The 20,035-nt window shown below is 42.2% G+C and overlaps 2 protein-coding genes across 6 annotated transcripts; one reads left to right on the top strand and one right to left on the bottom strand.

The window, feature by feature from the left end:
* Positions 1–7: 7 nt before the first annotated feature.
* On the top strand, positions 8–12,771 carry ric8b (RIC8 guanine nucleotide exchange factor B). Of its 3 annotated transcripts, none has more exons than XM_058076691.1 (10): positions 8–199; positions 589–636; positions 723–1,355; positions 2,740–2,834; positions 3,900–4,050; positions 5,046–5,141; positions 5,700–5,844; positions 5,919–6,063; positions 6,351–6,470; positions 9,939–12,771. In XM_058076691.1, the coding sequence occupies exons 1-10, from the start codon at positions 116–118 to the stop codon at positions 10,060–10,062; spliced, it is 1,641 nt and encodes a 546-aa protein (XP_057932674.1). In that variant the 5' UTR covers positions 8–115; the 3' UTR covers positions 10,063–12,771. The 3 variants fall into 3 exon arrangements, with proteins under 3 accessions (XP_057932674.1, XP_057932673.1, XP_057932675.1); XM_058076690.1 differs by having other exon boundaries at positions 9,936–12,771; XM_058076692.1 differs by having other exon boundaries at positions 9–199; positions 9,951–12,771.
* A 24-nt stretch (positions 12,772–12,795) lies between these two features.
* si:dkey-103i16.6 (uncharacterized protein LOC557125 homolog) lies at positions 12,796–20,005 on the bottom strand. 3 transcript variants are annotated; one of them, XM_058076694.1, is made up of 8 exons: positions 19,785–20,003; positions 15,004–15,205; positions 14,743–14,931; positions 14,436–14,668; positions 13,693–13,793; positions 13,468–13,629; positions 13,197–13,409; positions 12,796–13,130 (listed from the first exon to the last, which is right to left on the bottom strand). In XM_058076694.1, the coding sequence occupies exons 2-8, from the start codon at positions 15,195–15,197 to the stop codon at positions 13,008–13,010; spliced, it is 1,215 nt and encodes a 404-aa protein (XP_057932677.1). In that variant the 5' UTR covers positions 15,198–15,205; positions 19,785–20,003; the 3' UTR covers positions 12,796–13,007. The 3 variants fall into 3 exon arrangements, with proteins under 3 accessions (XP_057932677.1, XP_057932678.1, XP_057932679.1); XM_058076695.1 differs by having other exon boundaries at positions 12,796–13,127; XM_058076696.1 differs by lacking the exon at positions 12,796–13,130 and having other exon boundaries at positions 13,203–13,392; positions 19,785–20,005.
* Positions 20,006–20,035: the final 30 nt, after the last annotated feature.

The following is a 20,035-nucleotide window of genomic DNA, read 5'->3' as shown; positions in this document are numbered from 1 at the left end:
GAAGTTCCGTAATGGCAAAACCGACACCCAAACGCACCACGGTAGCCTGGCTGACAGCTAGCTTGCTAGCGGCTCAGTACTAAGAACCGTGTTTGAATTTCTCTTGATAACCACCATGGACTTGACTAATGTGTTATCGCAGCTCGAAAGTGCCGACGGGCAGGACATTGAAACGCTTCTCCAGGAGTACAATACAGAGGTTAGTTGTTTTGTTTTTTTAAGTCTTCTTTTTAGCCAAACCAAACGTAGCTTGCTAACTAGCATCCCTGCTAATTAAGCGGCTTGCTTTAAGTCAGCAAGTCATCCCGATAAGCCTCATAAAGACAAGTAGAGCCAAGTGATATTTAATATTACATATTAGCTTTGCTCCGGCACCAATGAAGTATGTGTATTTATTTACGTCAGCTATGAGCGCCATAACAGTGGCTGCTTACGTGCAAAATATGCACTTATTGTTGTCAACCATATACTGTAATGCACGTAGTTATTCTGTTCAGTCCTTTCGATTGTTTTCGCCATGTACTTCCACTTCAAAAAGTTGCACCATGACATGCAAATTGTCCACAATGAGCTCTTTCGTCCTTCCAGAACAGCCACACCTTCACTTTTAACCAAAAAGAAGAAACGCTGCGCAGGGTAAGTACTATAGACAACATCAGTACATTTTCACAATTAAAAGCACTTCTAATGCGGCATAATAAATGTGACTGCTGCCATTTCAGAAGTTGTGTCAGAGTGTCCTGGTAGTTCTCGGAATGCAGGTACAACCCAGCTGTCAGAAGACGTGCCTGGAAACACTTCGCATCCTCTCAAGGGACAAGTGTGTCCTGGCACCTGTAGCCACCCGGGACGGCATGCTGACTCTGGCCAGGATGGCCCGACTGAACGCTGGAGAGGGACAGGGTGATAATGACAAGGAGCAACCGCAGGAAAGCACGCTATCAGCAGAGGAGGAGAGAGTGGTGGTGGAGGCCTTGAAGTGCTTGTGCAATGTGGTGTACAACAGTCCTGCTGCTCAGCAGGTGAGCGTGGACGTCAAGCTGGCCTACGGGCTGTGTGCCAGCCTGCGCACGGCCCCTGCCTGGCACCACGAGGTGGGCCTGTTCACGCTTCGCCTTCTCTTCCTGCTGTCGGCCCTGAGGGCGGACCTGAGGGGGGAGCTGAGGAAAGAAGGACAGGTGGTGAAGCTGCTCACGGAAGTGATGGAGCACACCCTGGACGTGAGCTGGGACGGCCCCTATGAGGTGACCCGTCCAGATCCTCAGGCCTTGCCCCTGCCTGCAGAGGACAATGAGAGAGCGATGGAGGCTCTCAAAGCCCTCTTCAACCTCACTGTGTCTAATGTTGGTGGCAAGGTGAGTGACGCTAGTTTGCATGGGAGATCACCTTAAACAAAAACCACACTTTTGTTTAGGGTGCAAATATATGACTGGAGAGTGCATAGCAATCACAAGTGTCACTAAAATGAACTAATAGTACTAATAGTACTGAAATACTGTATGTATAGTACTTATATTTGGATATTTTATCAACTGGATCATGTTTTTGTTGCTCTTAATGGGGAGTGGAACCTCCGAGGCCAAATGCAAAGTGTCCTGTGCAATTTGTTTATAGTTTGGAGGAGGAAAAAAATAATTCCTTTTAGAAAATAAGACGTTTGAGAAGGTCTGGGTGCCGGATGTGGCCCACAAAACTCCAGGAATAATGTGTGTCAATAATGAACTTCACCTTTTTCCCTCTATATATTTATTATATCCCTATAATATATTTGCACTTCCATTTTGACAGAAAAAAATCACTGATATCACATCATCTGTTCCAATATTTTTTGTTATCAAAAATAAATACTTGAATGTTTAATGCTACCTTCACATTCTCAATAATTTCTCATTTCAAACCAAGTTGTCCAAGTTATAACTAAAAATAGAATAATCAAATGCATGGGAATGTTTATAATAATACATGAGATTATATTCATATATTGACTATTACAGATGACCCTCGGAGGGCACATAACTGCATTATGGCATTCAATGAAAATGAGTTTAGCAACCCAACTTTAGAGACAAAGTAGTTAAAGTTGCTGTCTTGTTTTGGCATCAAACTACCACTTATTATTAACCAATATAAGAACACCACTAACTAGCATATCTAACCAATAGTGATGTAGAAGAACATATCAAACAAATAAATGTTTATATTTGTCACAATTTAAAGTTAAACTTTGTAAACATTTGACATAAAATGATTGACATTAATGGTTTTTACCCACTGCTGTCGTATACGCAGACATTTCTGTTGCACTTACACAACAGAAGTCTCAGAGAAGCCGTCGACAATTGGCAGTTATTCTCTGGTTATAATACATTCAATGACATTGAACGTTAGTAGCCAAACTTTGCCACATCGCTATCATTAGCTGACAACAAACATAACTAATGCACATATGTGTTTAATGTAGGATGTGACTTGCAATGTTGGTACACGATGCAAGATGGCGGAAAATACACATTCGAAAGTTAGCGCTGCCCATTTTGAGGTGTTATTACATACAGATACATATAAGTGTCCTATTTTTAGCTTTCTGTTCATAAAATGACCCAGTAGTTGCAAATGGTGATTAGTTAAATTACAAACTTTAAATTTGACAGCCCTAATATATATAGATTATGTTTTACATATATTTAAAGATGGATGAAAACCTTTTGTGTGATTTGTTTTTTCTTTCTTTTTTTTAAGGAGGACGACCACCAGTACAGACTCATGGCTGCCATTTTGCGCCACCTGTTGATGTTAAGGACTGAGACAGAGGAAAAAACAGAGGAAGCGCACAGGTGAGAAACTTGCAGCTTGTCATTCATTCATCTGCTTGCACTCATGTTGTATTGTGGGCTAGGTCAAAAGGAGGCCATTGAAAGCTTCACTCTTGATATGGAATAAATGTACAAATTACCTGCATGTAATTGGACAGTTTGCTAACCTCTCTCATCTAATGTATTTTAAGAGATGACCTCTCAATCCCCAAGCTGAGCTCGGCTTTGAAAGCTTAGTGACCGCTCAGAAACTTGACTGCATAATAAGCTAATGTCTTAGGAGCCCAGGTGCTGCAGACTGAAGCACGACACAAGCGAAAGACGCACACACGCAAATCCAAACGATTGCTCTAACTGCTGCAGTTTTGACAAAAGAATACTGTACACATACCTGGAGAACTGTAGTCCAGCTTGTCTTTATAAAATTGAAATAATGATACATTTTCATGAGGGATGTCTGATATTTGCTTTTTTGCTGAAAGCCGATATTGTCCAACTCTCAATTTTCGATACCGATATGTGTAAAATGACACCTCTCCTCTGGTGGAATGAACACGTGTTGTATACAGCATTTTTTTAAATATTGTTTTTCATATTCGCAGGGGGGGAAATCAGATACTGACTGATATCACATTTTTATACTAATATCATACAGATAATTTTCGGACAGGCTGCACAGTGGGCGAGAGTGGTTGGCACGCAGGCCACACAGCTAGGAGACCTGAGTTCGATTCCACCCTCGGCCATCTCTGTGTGGAGTTTGCATGTTCTCCCCTTGCATGCGTGGGTTTTCTACGGGTACTCCGGTTTCCTCCCACATTCCAAAAACATGCTAGGTTAATTGGCGACTCCAAATTGTCCATAGGTATGAATGTGAGTGTGAATGGTTGTTTGTCTATATGTGCCCTGTGATTGGCTGGCGACCAGTCCAGGGTGTACCCCGCCTCTCGCCCAAAGACAGCTGGAATAGGCTCCAGCACCCGCGCGACCCTCGTGGGGATAAGCGGTAGAAAATGAATGAATGAATGAATGAATGAATTCTCGGACATCCCTAATTTTCTGTGCTTCTCTGCCTCAAACCCATAGCCACGCCGTCAACCTGCTTAACAACCTGCCCGTGTCCTGCCTGGATGTCCTCATCGACCTGCCCGTACAAGGAGGACTGGAGGCATACGGGGGTAAAAACATGGACGCCATACAGGTGTTACTGGACTTCATGGAGAAACGAATAGACAAGGTAAAGCTCATCCTGGATGGCAGTACACGCTCGGGGTGTCACAAGACAAAGCGATGCAGGAGATTAGGTCAACTAGAATGAGAGGACAAGATTTTAAGTTTTTAAGAAAAGGACAATGAAAAAATATATGACAATATATTGCAATCTACTAATTAAATATTTACTTTGTTACATTCCTCCGCACTTTGTTGGCACTCACCTTCACCCACCAAGAAAAAGAGACTATATGGCTGTAAAAAGGGCTCACTCCCTTCATGTCATTATAAACCCTCTTCCTATCTGTTTTGAGGTGGGAGACCAGACACTAAAACAGACACTAATGCACATGGCAATATATTGGGGCCGACAAAATGATCAATTTAATTTCCATTTGTTGTGTAATTAATTATATTAGTTACAATATATACATATATATTTACAAATAATGACATATTTCTTTCTGAATAAGAAATCTTGTTTCGTTTTAATCTCGCGAGATCTTGTGACATCCCGAGTACACACATTAGGTCAGCTCACTGTCTGATATATCCTACATCATACATACATCATATGATGTATGATTACATATATTTTGTCTATGATTATCACCGCATGGTAGGAGTTTCTGTGTTCTGTTCGCTTCTGTTTCGGTGCTTGTCCCAGAATGTGTTTTTGTAAGTCAAAACGTCAAGACAGCCTTTTCACAACATAGAGTATATCTGAATTAAAAGGTCGTATATTACAAATCAGTCTATGAAGAAGAAAATAAAATATGCAAAGTGTTTTTAGGTAAAAGTAATTTTCCAAAAAATATTTTGAAATCTATGCACCACGCAACACCGGCATGTCATCTTCAGTTTCTATCAACCACACGATGCAGCTGCTAAGTTAGTAAGTCCTAGGAATCTAGTACTAGAATCTAGTACTGCATTGCTGTATGACCTTTGCTGAGGTGTGGAATCCATTTCAAGCTTATTTATATTGCTGATATGCTGATTGAAAGTGTTTGTTTTCAGGGCTCTAACTACAAAGAGGGGCTCACTCCGGTGCTCAGCCTACTGACTGAAGTATCCAGACACCACAGAGAGATCCGCAGATATATCAAAGCTCAGGTACAGTAGGTTTTTCCAAAACTGGTTTACTTCATCGTATAGGTTTGGTTTTAAAGGGGACCTATGATGCTCATTTTTTGGCCATTTGTTGTGGACTCCTATAGAGCAGCTTCATATGATAAACTGCACAGAAAGCTTTCTCGAGCTTCCAGAATTTGCAATAATTCCAGCTGTATTTCCTTGGCTTTCTGTTTTATTCCACTCATGGCCCGCCTCCGGACCCGCCCACTCCGCTGTGATTGGTCACACTCTGTGATAACACAGTGAAATCTTCACAGTGCAGCAGAGCGGGCAGGTCTTCAGCTTGTATTTGGGAACGGCCATATAAAGTCTGGCTCACTGTGACATCACAGGGAGCAGGTGTTAGAAAAAACTCTTTACTCAACCATTCAGAGCATCCCAAACTTTTTGTCTCACTTTCCAACTTGCAAACCTCATTATCTGAAACTTTGGCATAGTTTAACACAATAATACAACATTGTAACAATATTTATAGGTCAGAAGGGTGGAAAAAAAGCACAATAGTTCCCTTTTTAAACTGTGCAATTCCATTCCCAGGTACTTCCACCACTCAAAGATGTGAAAATCAGGCCTGAAGTAGGCACCACCACCAGGAACAAGCTCGTCCGCCTGATGACTCATGTGGAGATGGCTGTCAAGCAGGCGGCTGCTGAGTTTCTCTTTGTTTTGTGTAAAGAAAGTGGTAAGGAGGGGTGCGGGTGGAAGAGGGCAAGTCGAGGAAGGACGTAAGAGTTGACATGTTGTGTTGTCGTCCAGTGGACAACCTGTTGAAATACACAGGTTATGGAAACGCAGCAGGACTCCTTATGGCTAGAGGGCTGCTGGGAGGAGGCAGAGGAGAGACGGAGTACTCGGAGGATGAAGACTCTGACACAGAGGAATACAAAACTGCCAAACCTTTGTGAGTGTCCATTGATTTAACCCTGCTAAGCCTTTGAGCTTGAATAAGAGGCGTATCAAAAGTTTAGGCTTTACAAAGATGATGTTGACTTTTAGTATTAATTGAGCAAAAATGTGTTTTTTAGGTTGCAGTGTACTGCACTGCATCATACTGAGAGCTGCTTGTAATATTTTGGTACCCTATTTATCAAAATAAGGACTAAAAAATAGCAGCAGAAAAGCAAAGTGATATGTCAACATTTGACATGTTGCTATCCTTATTGATGTTATCCATATCCTGTACCCCAGCATCAACCCTATCACTGGTCACGTGGAGGAACCCATGCCCAATCCCATGGAGGAGATGACGGAGGAGCAGAAGGAATACGAAGCTCAGAAGCTTGTCAATATGCTGGACAAGTTGTCAAGGTAACAAAGACCACAGTCTGCAACTCTATTTTGTTGATGTGTAAAACTGTACTAAAGTCACCTATCAGACGTGTACACCTGTAAAATGTAACATTGCTGTAGATGCCTTGTATCAGAGAGAGTGTAACAATAAGTAGTAGGGGAGGATACACATGGTAGCAACACTAGCATACCTACATGAGCTACAGTGCTAGCATTACACTCACATTTTAAACAGCAGCGCCACGCTAGGTTAGCTACTTCACAGAGGAAAAACAAAATGATCAAACTATCAGCTTCCATGTCTGTAGCTGGTTGATGTACAGTTGGAAGACCAAGATTTATTTACCTCCACAAAGTGCAAGCACAGCGCAGAGGTTATGGTTGTCTGTTTGTGTTCTAAATAATTTTTTAGATTTTGATGACATTTTCAGGACTTGTCAGAAAAGGGATGTGGAAGAACTGATTACATATTGGGGATGATCCGTATTACCGTCTGGATCTAGGAATTTTTTCAAGGATTCTTTAACATTGTGAAATAGGACCATCTTCAGCATTTGTACAGATCTCAAAAAATGGTTAGAGCAAAAACAAAAAATACAGGACAAGTGTCCAACAAGTTATAAAATATCAAAGAATGATCAAAAAAATGTAGGATTATTATTTTGGTGTGAATCACAGTATGGGGGAAATATGGCGCTTGGCGGAGGTCTGCGCTCTCCGAGTGCTTTTCTAGTTTAAGATGTGTTGCAAAGCCTTTTTTTTTAATACAGGGCTGTAGGCTGATCTACTTGGGGCGGATCTGAGATGGTACCTTTCATGAAAAAGAAGGATTTGCCTTCATGATGTCATGAAAAGCCCGAACCTCAAAAGCAACTATTTGAATGCTGCGAGGAATATGTTTGAGTCTAACATGCTCAAAAATTTGGGTTAATTTATTTTAATTTGGTGGCATTTTTGTTTCTACCAAATATTTTGTCCAAATCCCAAATGATATGCCCTCAGGGGCCTTCCACTTTAGAGGTTCCGCAGTATTAAAGTGTACAAAGGCTGTTAGTCATTCTGCTAACATTTTAACAAGCAGCAGGGAGGTACTTTGCTGTATATTAGTGTTGACCTTTCCTGTGCTAGCATTAAAACAAAATGATACTTTGCACAAAAGTCACCGGTGAGCTTTGCTCCCTGCCAACCGAATCATCCGAGCAAGAATCTCCCTTCTTTGCTTCAATTAGGCCCAGCCGACTTCCAGCACACAGCCGCATTCAGAAGGAGTAAAATGGAAGCAGTGCCGTTATTAGGACTTCATTAATTAGGCTCCACCCAAGTGGCGGACCTGTCAGTTCAGATTTCTTTTACATGCATTCATGTTTTAATAATCCTGAGTGTGCTGACTTTATTCTTGTCAGTCAGAGCAGCCAATCAGTCGGCCATGCAAGGAGAAAGGCAAGCTGGGACAGAATGTGTGCAGAGGAAGAAGGTGAATAATTGTCGGGGTGGGGTGGTGAGCTGTAATGAGGCACGTGGAAGATTCCTTTCCTTTTTATCCTCAGCATGATGAGTCCAAGACTCTCAGGAGATGAGTCAGAGAGCTGGAAGAATGTTGTCCACTAACTGCTTAACTGCTTGTCCAATTAGCGCATATTCGGAACCAGACACCTCTTACACCTACCTGCCTTTCTTTGTGTGTGTGTGTGTGTGTCATTAATTGGAAGATGATACAGTTTGTTCACAGTACACACCTCCCACACAAGTTAATGAGCTATAACAAAAATGTTGTGTTCATCAACAAAATAATGTTCACTTTTGGCCACATAAGACGAAAATTATTGTTGTTTGCATTGTTTTGGAAATGCACTGCATCATACTGAGAGCTGTGAGCGTCATGTTAGCACTGTAGCTTACATAACTAGTGTTGCTACTATTTGTGTCCTCCTGTCTGGGTCGTGGATGAGATCCTGCCCCAAGTACAGTAGCTTGGAGTTTTATTCACCAGTGAGGGAAAAATAGAATGCAAGATTAACAGTCGAATTGATGCAGACTTGATATCGGTCCGTTGTGATGAAGGAGAGCTAAGCCAAAAGGCAAAGCTTTGGGGTACTTTAGGACAAGATTGTGGGTACAAGTGGCCGAAAAGAGTTTTCTCTGTAGGATGGCTGGGCTATGCCCATGAGAAAAGGTGAGAAGCAAGAGACTCAGAGTAGAACCATCTGGGGACGTGTTCGGGGCATGTCCGAGCAGTCCAGTAGCAGGCCTTGGGGCAGACACAGTACATTTTGGAGAGACTATATCCCCCCATTGGCCTGGGAATGCCTCTGGATCTGCCAGGAAGAGCTGGACGAAGTGGTCACTGGGAGGGAAGTCTGGGTCTCCCTGCTTAGGTTGCTGCCCCTGCCACCCAACCGTGGATAAGTTAGTAGCAGATGGATGGATGGGCGTATTTAGCAATACATTTTTTTTCAAAATTTGACAACAAAAGTACATGTCGCATATCGAGCTGAGCAGAAAGCAATTTGTCAGACATTACTGAAGTCTGCCAGAATCTGATGTTTTTGTGTGGAAGTGTCTTAAGTTGTGAAAAGTAGAAAGATATCCTGTGAATTAAGATCATTATGGAAGAAGCATTCAAGACAACCAAAAGCGAAAAGATGTTCTCTTTACGTCCTGTTTTATTGACAAACCTCCGACTGTCCAGTCTCTACTTCCGGATCGGATTCGGGATCCAACACATATGACTGCATGTTAAAAGCATTTAAAAAGATAAATCACACTTTATCAGCTCCTGTAAAGTTGGCTTTGCGGCTACTGGCGCATAATAGGTCCCCTTTAATACACAATTGCAACAAATATCTAAATATTACTACCTAAATGGAAGAGCAGGCAGGCACACAGCTATGTTTACAGTCACATGCATACTACCAGAGTCTTAAGTAGCCTGTTTAACATCCAAAGGATGCTTACTGGATGGCAAACACCATATGTATATGGCATCTGTTGCATTAGACAAGTGCAGAGTTCCAGTGTACTGTATATGTAAAGAGTATGTTTTGTAGAAACGGCACTGTTCGATTTACCTCTTTCAGTTAAATGTCAAAAAGTTAAGTCTGCTTATGGTCAATTGTGAGATGAGTCATCTTGGCAGGAGTGGTGTGTTTCACACACACACACACACACACACACACACACACACACACACACACACAGACACACACAGGACGTATAATTGGATTAGGATGAAGGGGCAGTCGTGGCTTTGAGGAGATTATCCAGAGTGCTGATCCTGTAATTAAACTGCCACAGAAGAGGAGGGGGAACAAGCGGGTGAGGGGTTATTCTCCAGACTAGAGCAAGTGTCCATGAAGGAGGTGGTGGGTGTCGTCATGTCGTGGTCTTGCAAAAACCCTCTTAAGACTGCTTCCTGGAACACCCTTAGTTTACATATACAGCATATATAAACATAGCAATATTTTGTCTTGTTTGACTCATCAGCAGTTGTGTCTACAGGCAGAGCTTGATCCGTCCCATGGGTGTCAAGCCAGATGGGACATTAGCACCCCTTGAAGAGACTCTCCGTGTCCCGCATGGAGAGAACTCCGGATCGGACTCTGATGAGTAAGAACACTTTGCTTCTTGGCCGCATTTTGAGGGGTGTTCGGCCCAGAAAGAAACCACTCCCACTCTACTAAAGCTGTGTCACACTTCAGTGGCTGGATCTTTCAGACTACCCAATGGAGGTGGGTTCTGTATTAGACGACACAGTTGAGTTGAACCAGTGTCTCTTCTCGGAAAGCAAGCATTCAAATCTTTTTGGGTTCTGACGACACACAATTAATGGTGGTTCAGGGTGCAGACAAGTCCGAACACAGTATTTTGACCTCATAAATCTAGTAACTTTGATAAATTACTACAGCGTATGCTTGGATATGGGCGGCACGGCGGTTGAGTGGTTAGCACGCAGACCTCACAGCTAGGAGACCAGGGTTCAAATTAATTAAGAAATTCTTAATTTCAGGTGTATTTTATTCAGGGACATTAAAAAAAAAGGTCACGTTGACAATTGTTCATACCCTATGTTTACTAAATCCAATGTCTCTCTTTAAGAGTCAATAGCATAACATAGCACCTAGCAGACCTCACAGCTAGGAGACCAGGGTTCAATTCCACCCTCGGCCATCTCTGTGTGGAGTTTGCATGTTCTCCCTGTGCATGTGTGGGTTTTCTCCGGGTACTCCGGTTTCCTCCCACATTCCAAAAACATGCTAGGTTAATTGGCGACTCCAAATTGTGAGTGTGAATGGTTGTTTGTCTATATGTGCCCTGTGATTGGCTGGCGACCAGTCCAGGGTGTACCCCGCCTCTCGCCCGAAGACAGCTGGGATAGGCTCCAGCCCCGCGACCCTCATGAAGAAAAGTGGTAAAAAATGAATGAATGCTTGGATATTAATAAGTGTAGCAGCTGTTCAACTTTGTTGGAAAAAAAACATCCACATAGTATCACTCTCTGACGCTGAAAACACCAAGGTAGGTTGGATTGCAAGGTTTATAGTGTATGTAAAGCACTTCCAATAATGCCTTGCACACTGCCACTTCCATATGACATTTATCATCATTCATATTATTAATGTCGTAGTCTGATTGGCTTCTGGGTGCTCTGGGCACACAGCTTTTCTCCAAATGAGAACTCTCACAATTTAATATCGCACAATCTTGTGACACCCTTACTAAACACCCATACGCTGTCCATAGCGACTAGTTGGGCATATCTACATGGATTCTGCAGATATGCTGTGATTATAACCATGCATTATAGATACATTACACAGGATACATACAATGAGTGGTAAAAATGGAGCACCACCAAGATCACCATTTGCATTAGGCCATTTGCATTGAGCAAGTTGGGAGATCCAGCCCCTTCAGTGTGGAACACAGCTAACATGGGGTGGTGAGTCCCCACCCCGATAGTGGGCCTGGTTGTGACTCAAAGCAGTTATCAAAATGGACTTTACCGGAGTACTTGGCTGAGGCCTCACTGTTGCACCTTTTGTCTTTAATTTTAAACGTTCCTAAATTGAAAGAGTTTTTCCAAATAGTTTTATTGCAAAGCTGATCAGTCATTCCTTCACTTTATTTTTTTTTTTTTTGTAGTACTACTTTGTGTTACTGCTACATATTTTGTTCAGCCATACTGCATATCTTATACACGCACACAAGTTAAACACAATGTCATCATATGAGTGGAATACGCCTGCTTAGAACAGTCTGAGTTGGAATGTACTGTATTTAGTCATCAATTCACTGTGAATTGTTTTTGAAGCTCTCAAGTGAGCCTTATGCTGGTTTATGGTTTTTGCAATGGATGTTTCACACCGGCTCTGTGCAGCTGTAAAAGAGCAGAAGTACCACCGTAATTTCCGAACTGAGCGCACCTGAATATAAGCCACACAAGGAAAAAAATGTTTGTTCATCTATAAATGTCAGATGTCCACGTCATATGTTTTTTTGGTACAAAGATTTTTAAAACTTTTAATTTTTTCTCCCCTAACGGTTCGTGCTTAATAGCCCACCAGAAAAGTCGCTGTCATCGCCATCTACATCCTCCTCAGTTTTCCTCAGTGTCAGAACTGAACAGCCCCACAATTCCCTCATCATGCACCCTGCCAGTCTTTTCTCCCTCTTTCACCGTCGCTCCCAGCACTATCCCAGTAAATCCCAGCTTGCTGTCCTCCCCACCACGTAGCAGTCTAGCCCCTGAAACCCGCTGGCGACAGTAGACCCACCAACACCACTCCACACTGCCCATATCCAACAACAGACCAGCAGCAGCTGCATCACATGCACTATCCACCCCGTTCTCCATAAAAAGGGTATGCACACAAAGCACACAATGACTGCACCAAAGCACATGAGATATCCCGAGACCGGAACATCACCACAAATTAACCACACCGTTGTATAAACTGCAGGGTTCACAATCAGAAAAAAGTAGCTATTCATATACCGGATATTGCAGTAATTAAAAAAAAAAAGCTATGGTCATGAAGTTTAAAGATATACACAATTCTAAATACAACACCACCGGAGGCCTAAACAGTTATACAATACATTCCTTCCATCCATTGGAGTTGTTTATTTCCACTTGTAATCTCCAGCATATTTCTTGCATGTAATTTTATCTCTCTGTTTGGTAAGTATGTGTGTTTTTTTTTTCAAGGAGAGGAATGTGTTCTTTTTGCACACTTTTACATGATGTAATCATCACTATTTATTTCATGTAGTCAAGCTATCACTGGGGGAAAAAAATACAATAAAGTGTTTAATTAAAGGTTGTTCATTATTTTGATTACACAACAAACACCTTGTAGACATAAGCTTTATTAAATATTGTTTAAAATACAGTGTTTATATCAGAAGAACAGCTTGATATAGAGTGGACAGTAGATTTTTGTGATATAAGTGCTTAAAATAGTGAGCTTGTTTTTCCTTTTGTACACATGAACCTCAGTAAGAAATGAGGAAATAAGATTAAGATCAGTATGCATGTCTCCAACTTCTCGCCTGTCAGTTGCTAGGGCAGGATGATGCTGAACATTTGCTGTCCGTGTCGGAGTCTGACCCCTCGCTGCCACTAAGGCCGGCTCTGCTCCTACACGGGATGGTGCTAACCAATGTTGGGATGAACTGCTGAGAGAAACAGGATCACACCAGTCAGTTGTCTATTTTAGAGACGGGTTCAAAGAGATAGCTCACCTCTTGTTCCTGACTCTTCATCAGCTCTTCTATGTCATTGTTCCATCCCAGCATTTCAGCAAACCTCCGCACCGTGTTCTCCAGGTCGCCCAGTTCCATGTGGTCCCCCCTCCGCAGCGGGACCCTCTCGAATGGACCCACGGCATGTCGGTTAAGGAGGAGGCGGGGCACCGTGGAGCGCAGTGTATTCACCAAGCTGGCAAAAGGCTCAATCTGAAACATGACTGATTTAATAATTGCATGGTGGGGATCATAGTATTAAACAAAGCACCTGTAGAGACGTTCCCATGATGATGAGTAGGTCCGCTTTGGGGAAGTCTTTCGCGTGGAGAAAGTACTTTTGAGGAAGGTCCTCACCAAAAAACACAACATCTGGTTTGACTGTTGCGGTGCAGAAGGTGCACTTGGGGATGCTGCCGCTCATGATGATGTGCTAGGAGACATAAGACGTTAAAGGTGCGGATATAAGAAATGTGAGTGATGGCAGAATGTGTACCTTTGCATCCTCTGGCGGGTAAGGCGTGTAGCACAGGTGGCAGGAAGCGGTGGCAAAACTGCCGTGAGCTTCGACAAGTTTGTCATCTGGGATTCCACACACTGAGGAGAACATGGAGAACCGTTATTAGTAATCGATCCCAGTGGGCTTTGTTTGATGTATTTGCTTTCTGCCTAGACGGGTTGCCCTCAGGCTCCATTGGTTTTGAGACTGAATTTTTTTTTAGATTATTTAAGAGAATATTTGAAAATGTATCATTGAAACAAAAATGGGCGGCACGGCGGTCGAGTGGTTAGCGCGCAGACCTCACAGCTAGGAGACCGGGGTTCAATTCCACCCTCTGGCATCTCTGTGTGGAGTGTGCATGTTCTCCCCGTGCATGCGTGGCTTTTCTCCGGATACTCCAGTTTCCTCCCACAAATTTCCAAAAAACATGCTAGGTTAATTGGCGACTCCAAATTGTCCATAGGTATGAATGTGAGTGTGAATGGTTGTTTGTCTATATGTGCCCTGTGATTGGCTGGCGACCAGTCCAGGGTGTACCCTGCCTCTCGCCCAAAGACAGCTGGGATAGGCTCCAGCACCCCTTGCGACCCTTGTGAGGAGAAGCGGTAGAAAATGAATGAATGAATCAAAAATTATGCTGCTAGTAGCAATAATTGATCACTCATTTTTTGAGCGGTTATTGGGTCAAATCCCCCCCGCTTAGTGTCGATTGTCACTTAAAAGGTTACATCATTCACCTTTCTCCAGGCCGTCAATGTTCTGCGTGTACATTCGCAGCAGCAGGCCTTTGTGGTGCAGCATGCGGATGAAGTAGTGTATGTAGTTGGGCTTGTGGCTTCCTGGATAGAGCGCCTTGGCCAGGGAGAAGAAAGGATGTGGGTCGTTGGAGAAGTAGTCGATGTTGAAAATGGCTTCTGGATACGGGATATTGTAGGCGTCCAGGTTGGCATACAGTCCTGTTCCTGGAGTTCTGAGAAGCACAAAGAACATCTTCTCAGGATGGGCTCTATTGTGACTATTTAGAAGTTTAAAAGAAACGCTAACCTGAAGTCGGGAATCCCACTCGGGGTGCTGATTCCAGCTCCAGCTACCACGACCACATTCTTACAGCGGCCCAGCTTCATTAGCTGGGCCACAGCGGCCAGACCACTGCAGGATTTGGTGGCAGAGGAGCCATTCGGAGCTGACCCTGGCTGGGAGGCTGCAGGGCTTGTTTTGGTCTGCTTTGCTTCACTGGTGAGGAGGTCAAGACACAACAGTTTTCCACAAAAACACCATGTTTGGGATTATAAAATTTTTCCTCACCTTGCAGGCCTTGCTTGTCTGTTCACGGTCTTCTGGCTGAGGTCCTGATTCAGGTCCGAGTCTGGCTGCTTCCTTCGCTTTTCCAGTCCAGAATCCTGGCACTGAGAGGGCTGTGCAGTACTGGAGCTGCGTGTTCGTCGAGTGATTGCAGGCCGCTCGGATCTTTTATCCGCGTTGGACTTGGACCTGTTCATCCCAGCACCTGGAGTCAAGACAAAAGTAAAAAATTACTTAATGTCATGAATAATATGCACTTTTGACTTTCTTTCTTGGCTTCTTCTTAGCATGCTAATTCCTCCTCCCTGTCTACCTTCACTTTCCCATATTTCCGTTAAGAGCGGAATGATCTATTCCCTATGCTGTGAAATGCTTTAAAGCCACTAACTGTTGAACAAAAGCTAATGACTGCAATATATTTAGTAGACCCCCACTCATCTACCCCCCTTCCAGGACCACCTTTTGCCATCTCACTTCTCAGGCTATGCTAATACAGTCCACAGCTGTGGCAGCTTTACTGTTCAGGGAAAAGCAGAGAGGTTAGCTGAGGGGCAGAGGTAACAAAAAAAAAAAGAGGACCAAGATTGACCATGTGTCAACAAACCCAGCTGGAGGACAGAAAAAGAGGATGCCCCCCCCCCCCCCCCCCCGCCCCCAACCCTCACTCTCTCTCTGTAGAGATAAATGATACAGAGGCAGGATACAATAAAGAAGGAGCAGAGGTAAGGAGGAGACCCCGCTTTTTCAAAGCTAGGCTGGGCGGCTAGGAATGAGAATGATCAGTGAAGAAGCAAACAAAAGGACATCAAACATGGCTGCTTCAGCGATAAACCCTTAGCACTGCTTCTCCAGATGCACCAAGATTATACAGTGACATGGATCTAGATTTGTTTCACCTGAACTGATGCATTTATACAATTAAGTATAATAGTGGCCAGGGACCATTTAGACACTAGTTTGAGGCCCCCACCTTGATATGAAAGTTTAATGTTAGTGCGGCCCGCGCAAGTTTGATATGGATGCTGTATGGTATCATGTACCCAGAAAAAATTATTACGTTTGATTAATATTCATGTTAAAGGTTAAATAACTTAATAGTTATCCTCCCTATCCGTGTGGAAGTGGTAAGTTTTTGGCTATTTAAGTTTAAAGGAAATAACTTGGAGGTTACCGTTTAGGTCGCTAGCTCTCTAGTTTGCGAGTTGGCATGTGTCTCAAGACCCTGCAATTGCGCAATATGTTGTAAATAAAAAGAGTATAAATGTGACTATAGTCGTGTTTTGTCATTTCTACAGGGCTCTAATAATGCTTTGTTAATTTTAATCTGAAAAAAAATATTTGTCTACCCACCAACTATGTGGTTTAAGTTTTTATTATTTGCCGTTTTATTATTATTATTATATTTATTTATTACTGATTGATTGATTTTCTTTACTCTTGATTTGTTTATTTATTTTTCATCTTATTTTGTGTAGAAAAATAAAAATTAAGGTATTTGAGAACAGTGGAATGTTTTATCAGAGCTTTTCTTGTCGAAAATCGGAACCAAAGCAAAGTTTATTCATTTTTCTGTTTTTAATAAATCCGTTGTTTTTTTTTGAAAACCTGATGCGGCCCAGTCTCACCCTTGATGGCGTCCATATTTTCCAACTGTCTTGCTCAAATTTTTGCTCAAAACTGTTTTGCTCAAATATGTTTGTCAGTCCCCTAAAGATTGTTAGGGCAGGTGTTTTTGTAGGGCACATGGAAACAGAATTTTTACCCATTTTCATCTAAAGACACTCAAATCTTCATTGCCTTATTTAAAATGCAATAAACCCCCCAACACACACACACATTACTGTTCTTTTTGGAGCTCATCCTAAAAAAACTATTAAAAAACAGCAGGATGCCGAGGTCATCTTTTGTCAAGGGATCCCCTCACTCAGACACTGACGCCGAGTACAGGCAATAAATCAGCCGCCTACTTATTAAGGTGAAAAGAGGAGAGGTCATCAACTCACATCTTTCTTCATTTTTTTTAAAGACTATCTCTGCAGGCTTGGCTCTAGTAGAGCACCTGCGGCTGGGAAGTCAAAAACAACTGGCGAGAGAAGGCCAAATAGTGTTACAAATGCTCTTACCATTCTTTTAATGATAAAAGAACCCTGGTATAAATGACAAAAGGCTTTAAAAAAGGATTTGAGTGAGCACCCCTTCCACTCTTGTTTGGCCTTTAACACAGTTTGCTCTAACAGTTCTTCACAGTGGAGAAGTCAAGGCCCGATGTGCCACCAAAGCACTGGACCACCAGCGGTGTGGAGCTGCACTGATATCATTAGGAGCTGACCTGGAACACTGGCCACACTTCAGCGCTCACCGTTATACAGCCCCTTACCCCCCCCAAAAAAAGAGGTAATTGTCTTACCATTTCTGTGGGAGAGCTCAAATAATATTAGTATGTAAAAACAAAGTACATGCAGTAGATACTGTATTTGCCCTGCACTTGAAGCATAGTCATCCATTGGGTAAACAAACGCTACACCTCCAATAGATGTACAACAAGGTGGCTAATAAAGCAGTAATAAAGTAATAAAGTCATACAAAAGAAATGATACTGCATAATAAAACAGTTGCGTACAATAGATACAAAACACATCTAGCATCTAAATTACAAATTAACGTGATTTTTCCACCAAGGAACATTCCCATTCATGTCACCAGATCATCATCCTGGGGGTGCTTGTCCTTAGTGTTTAACCCCCTCCACTTATTTGGTCCCCCCAACCCCTCCCCAAAATGAGGGATGCAATGGTGGTCGCCATGGAAACCTGTTCATCATTTGGCTGGAGTGACAACAGCTCAATGTTGTGTCTCCCCACCTGCTCACTAATGACGCATCGCTGTGTGTAGTGCCTTTGTGCGGCCCCCCCTTCCTTTGACACACAAAGCCCTGCTCGTGCTAATTTGTGTTAGCATATTGTCTGGTCTTCCCGAGGGGAAGGAGGGCAGCTAATGACTCTTGTGCCTTGTTATTTCTTCGTCTTAGTCTAACTGGAACATACTTAGAAGATAGGCTGGTTACTGTTTTTTTTATTTTTAATACATTTCCAAACAATAAAAAAAGGTCTTAAGATACTTTTTCACATCACAAAATGTTGACATATTTACTTTAAAATGCCATTAAAAAAATTTCATCATTTCAGTATAAAGTGGTGTGAAAAAGTGTTTGTCTTCAGCTCAAACAAATGTAAATATTAGTAAACGACAACACAAAAGTCAGTTTGTTAATGAAACTTCATTATTAAAAGGGAGAAAAATCCAGACCTACATGGCCCCTGTTAAAACACAACTGTGGTTTATCACACCTGATTTCAATATTTAAATGTATCCAACCACCTGTTCTCAATCAAGAAATCACTTAAATAGGAGCTTCCTGATAAAGTGGAATATACCATAAGATCCTCAAAAACTAGATATCATGCCGCAATGTAAAGAAATTCGGGAAGAAATGAGAAATAATGTTAATTGCAGGAAAGTGGGAAAATTGCTTGTTTGGACTGCTTACACTGGACCTTTTAACAATAGACTAATTATGGAGAAATAAAGCTGTAAGTGTGATTTTTAACTCGCATATGTCTGGATGTCAGTGACTGTGTTGCCGAGAAGGCATGCGACAATATTACTTCAGCAACAAAGTAGTGTTCCTGTATCAGCTAGAACAGGAGACTACAAACATTAAGGATCATTTCAATTTTGCCAAAAAAAACATATTGATTCCCAAAACCTATATTATTTTGGAAGGTGTGTGTCCTAGTAATGCCGCAAAAAGACCATCATACTATCAGCAAAATATGGTGTGATTGTCTGGGGCTCGTTTGCTGCTTCAGGACTTGGAAGTCTTGTTGTGATGAATGGAACCATGAATTCTGCTGTCTACCAAAAAACTCCCGAAGGAGAATGTCCGGCCATCTGTTCGTGACCTCAAGCTGAAACTAACTTGGATACTACAACAGGACAATGATCCAAAACACACCAACAAGTCCACCTCTGAATGGATGAAGAAAAACTAAATGAAGACTTTAGAGTAGCCTAGTCTAAATCCTGACCTGAATCCTATTGAGATGGTGTGGCATGACCTTAAAAGGGCAGTACTGGAAAACCCTCCACTGTTGCTGAATTACAACAAGTTTACAAAGATGAGTGGGCCAAAATTCCTCCACAGCACTGTAAGAGACACTGCTCGGCCTGTCACGATAATACATTTTGCACAGTGTCAGAACCAGCGAAAATATTCGCTAATTATAGAAAATAGCTGTTCATAATTTCACTTTCAGAATTTTTCAACACTTTCTGTATATTAAGTATTTGGTTCTGCTCTGTGTAATCTTTAAAATATACAATAACATAGCATTTTTTACTGATTCCTACTGAACAAATAAGGTTTTCTTCGTTACCAGAGAAGTTAGACTGCCCTCTGCTGTAATCACCAAGTCATTACAAGTTCATGATACACTTGGGGGACATGCCTGTTTTCTTTGAATTCGCTTTCTAACACACAAATAGCCAAACACCCTGCAAGAAAAACAAAACTATTCAACTGGTTATTTTGTTTTGAAAAGCTGTCGATAATTGGCTACGTTTTATGTCCAGTTACATTGAACATCCTTCAACACACGACACCATTTAAATGACCCCTAATGACTACAAAGGGCCCTCTTTTAATGTTAGCTAGAGATACATGCAGATTGTTTAGCTGTGGTGATTAAGTCAGAACAAAACGACTTCTAACACAATGAAGGTACCTGTTGTCTCCAGAGTTGAACTTTTGCGGGAACAAACAGACGGCAACGACTTGTCGACCAGGATGGAAAAATGTGTTAAAATGTATTTTAAAATGATCCAGAATTACTTGTTTGTTTGTGTTTTTTAAAAAGCAAGGACCAAATGTCTGTCGTTATTTGTTGCTTCCGGACACGAATGAAGCCATTACAAACACAGGCGGGAAAACGGGGGTTTGTGTCACGTGATATATTGCTTCCGATTCGAGGCCGGA

This window comes from Doryrhamphus excisus, chromosome 6 (assembly GCF_030265055.1).
Source record: "Doryrhamphus excisus isolate RoL2022-K1 chromosome 6, RoL_Dexc_1.0, whole genome shotgun sequence".
Lineage (NCBI taxonomy): Eukaryota > Metazoa > Chordata > Actinopteri > Syngnathiformes > Syngnathidae > Doryrhamphus > Doryrhamphus excisus.
The sequence above is the reverse complement of the archived record's forward strand: the minus strand, read 5'-3'. Positions and strand labels throughout refer to the sequence as shown.

Bases quoted from the DNA above. Each gene is read 5' to 3' on its own strand.
- ric8b (XM_058076690.1), top strand. From the start codon at position 116: ATGGACTTGACTAATGTGTTATCGCAGCTCGAAAGTGCCGACGGGCAG. The intron at 5,142-5,699 runs GTACAGTAGGTT...TTCCATTCCCAG, and splicing joins GCAGATATATCAAAGCTCAG to GTACTTCCACCACTCAAAGA. The intron at 6,064-6,350 runs GTGAGTGTCCAT...CCTGTACCCCAG, and splicing joins TACAAAACTGCCAAACCTTT to CATCAACCCTATCACTGGTC.
- si:dkey-103i16.6 (XM_058076694.1), bottom strand. From the start codon at position 15,197: ATGAACAGGTCCAAGTCCAACGCGGATAAAAGATCCGAGCGGCCTGCA. The intron at 13,630-13,692 runs GTACACATTCTG...TATGTCTCCTAG, and splicing joins ACCCGCCAGAGGATGCAAAG to CACATCATCATGAGCGGCAG. The intron at 13,410-13,467 runs GTGCTTTGTTTA...GTCATGTTTCAG, and splicing joins TCATGGGAACGTCTCTACAG to ATTGAGCCTTTTGCCAGCTT.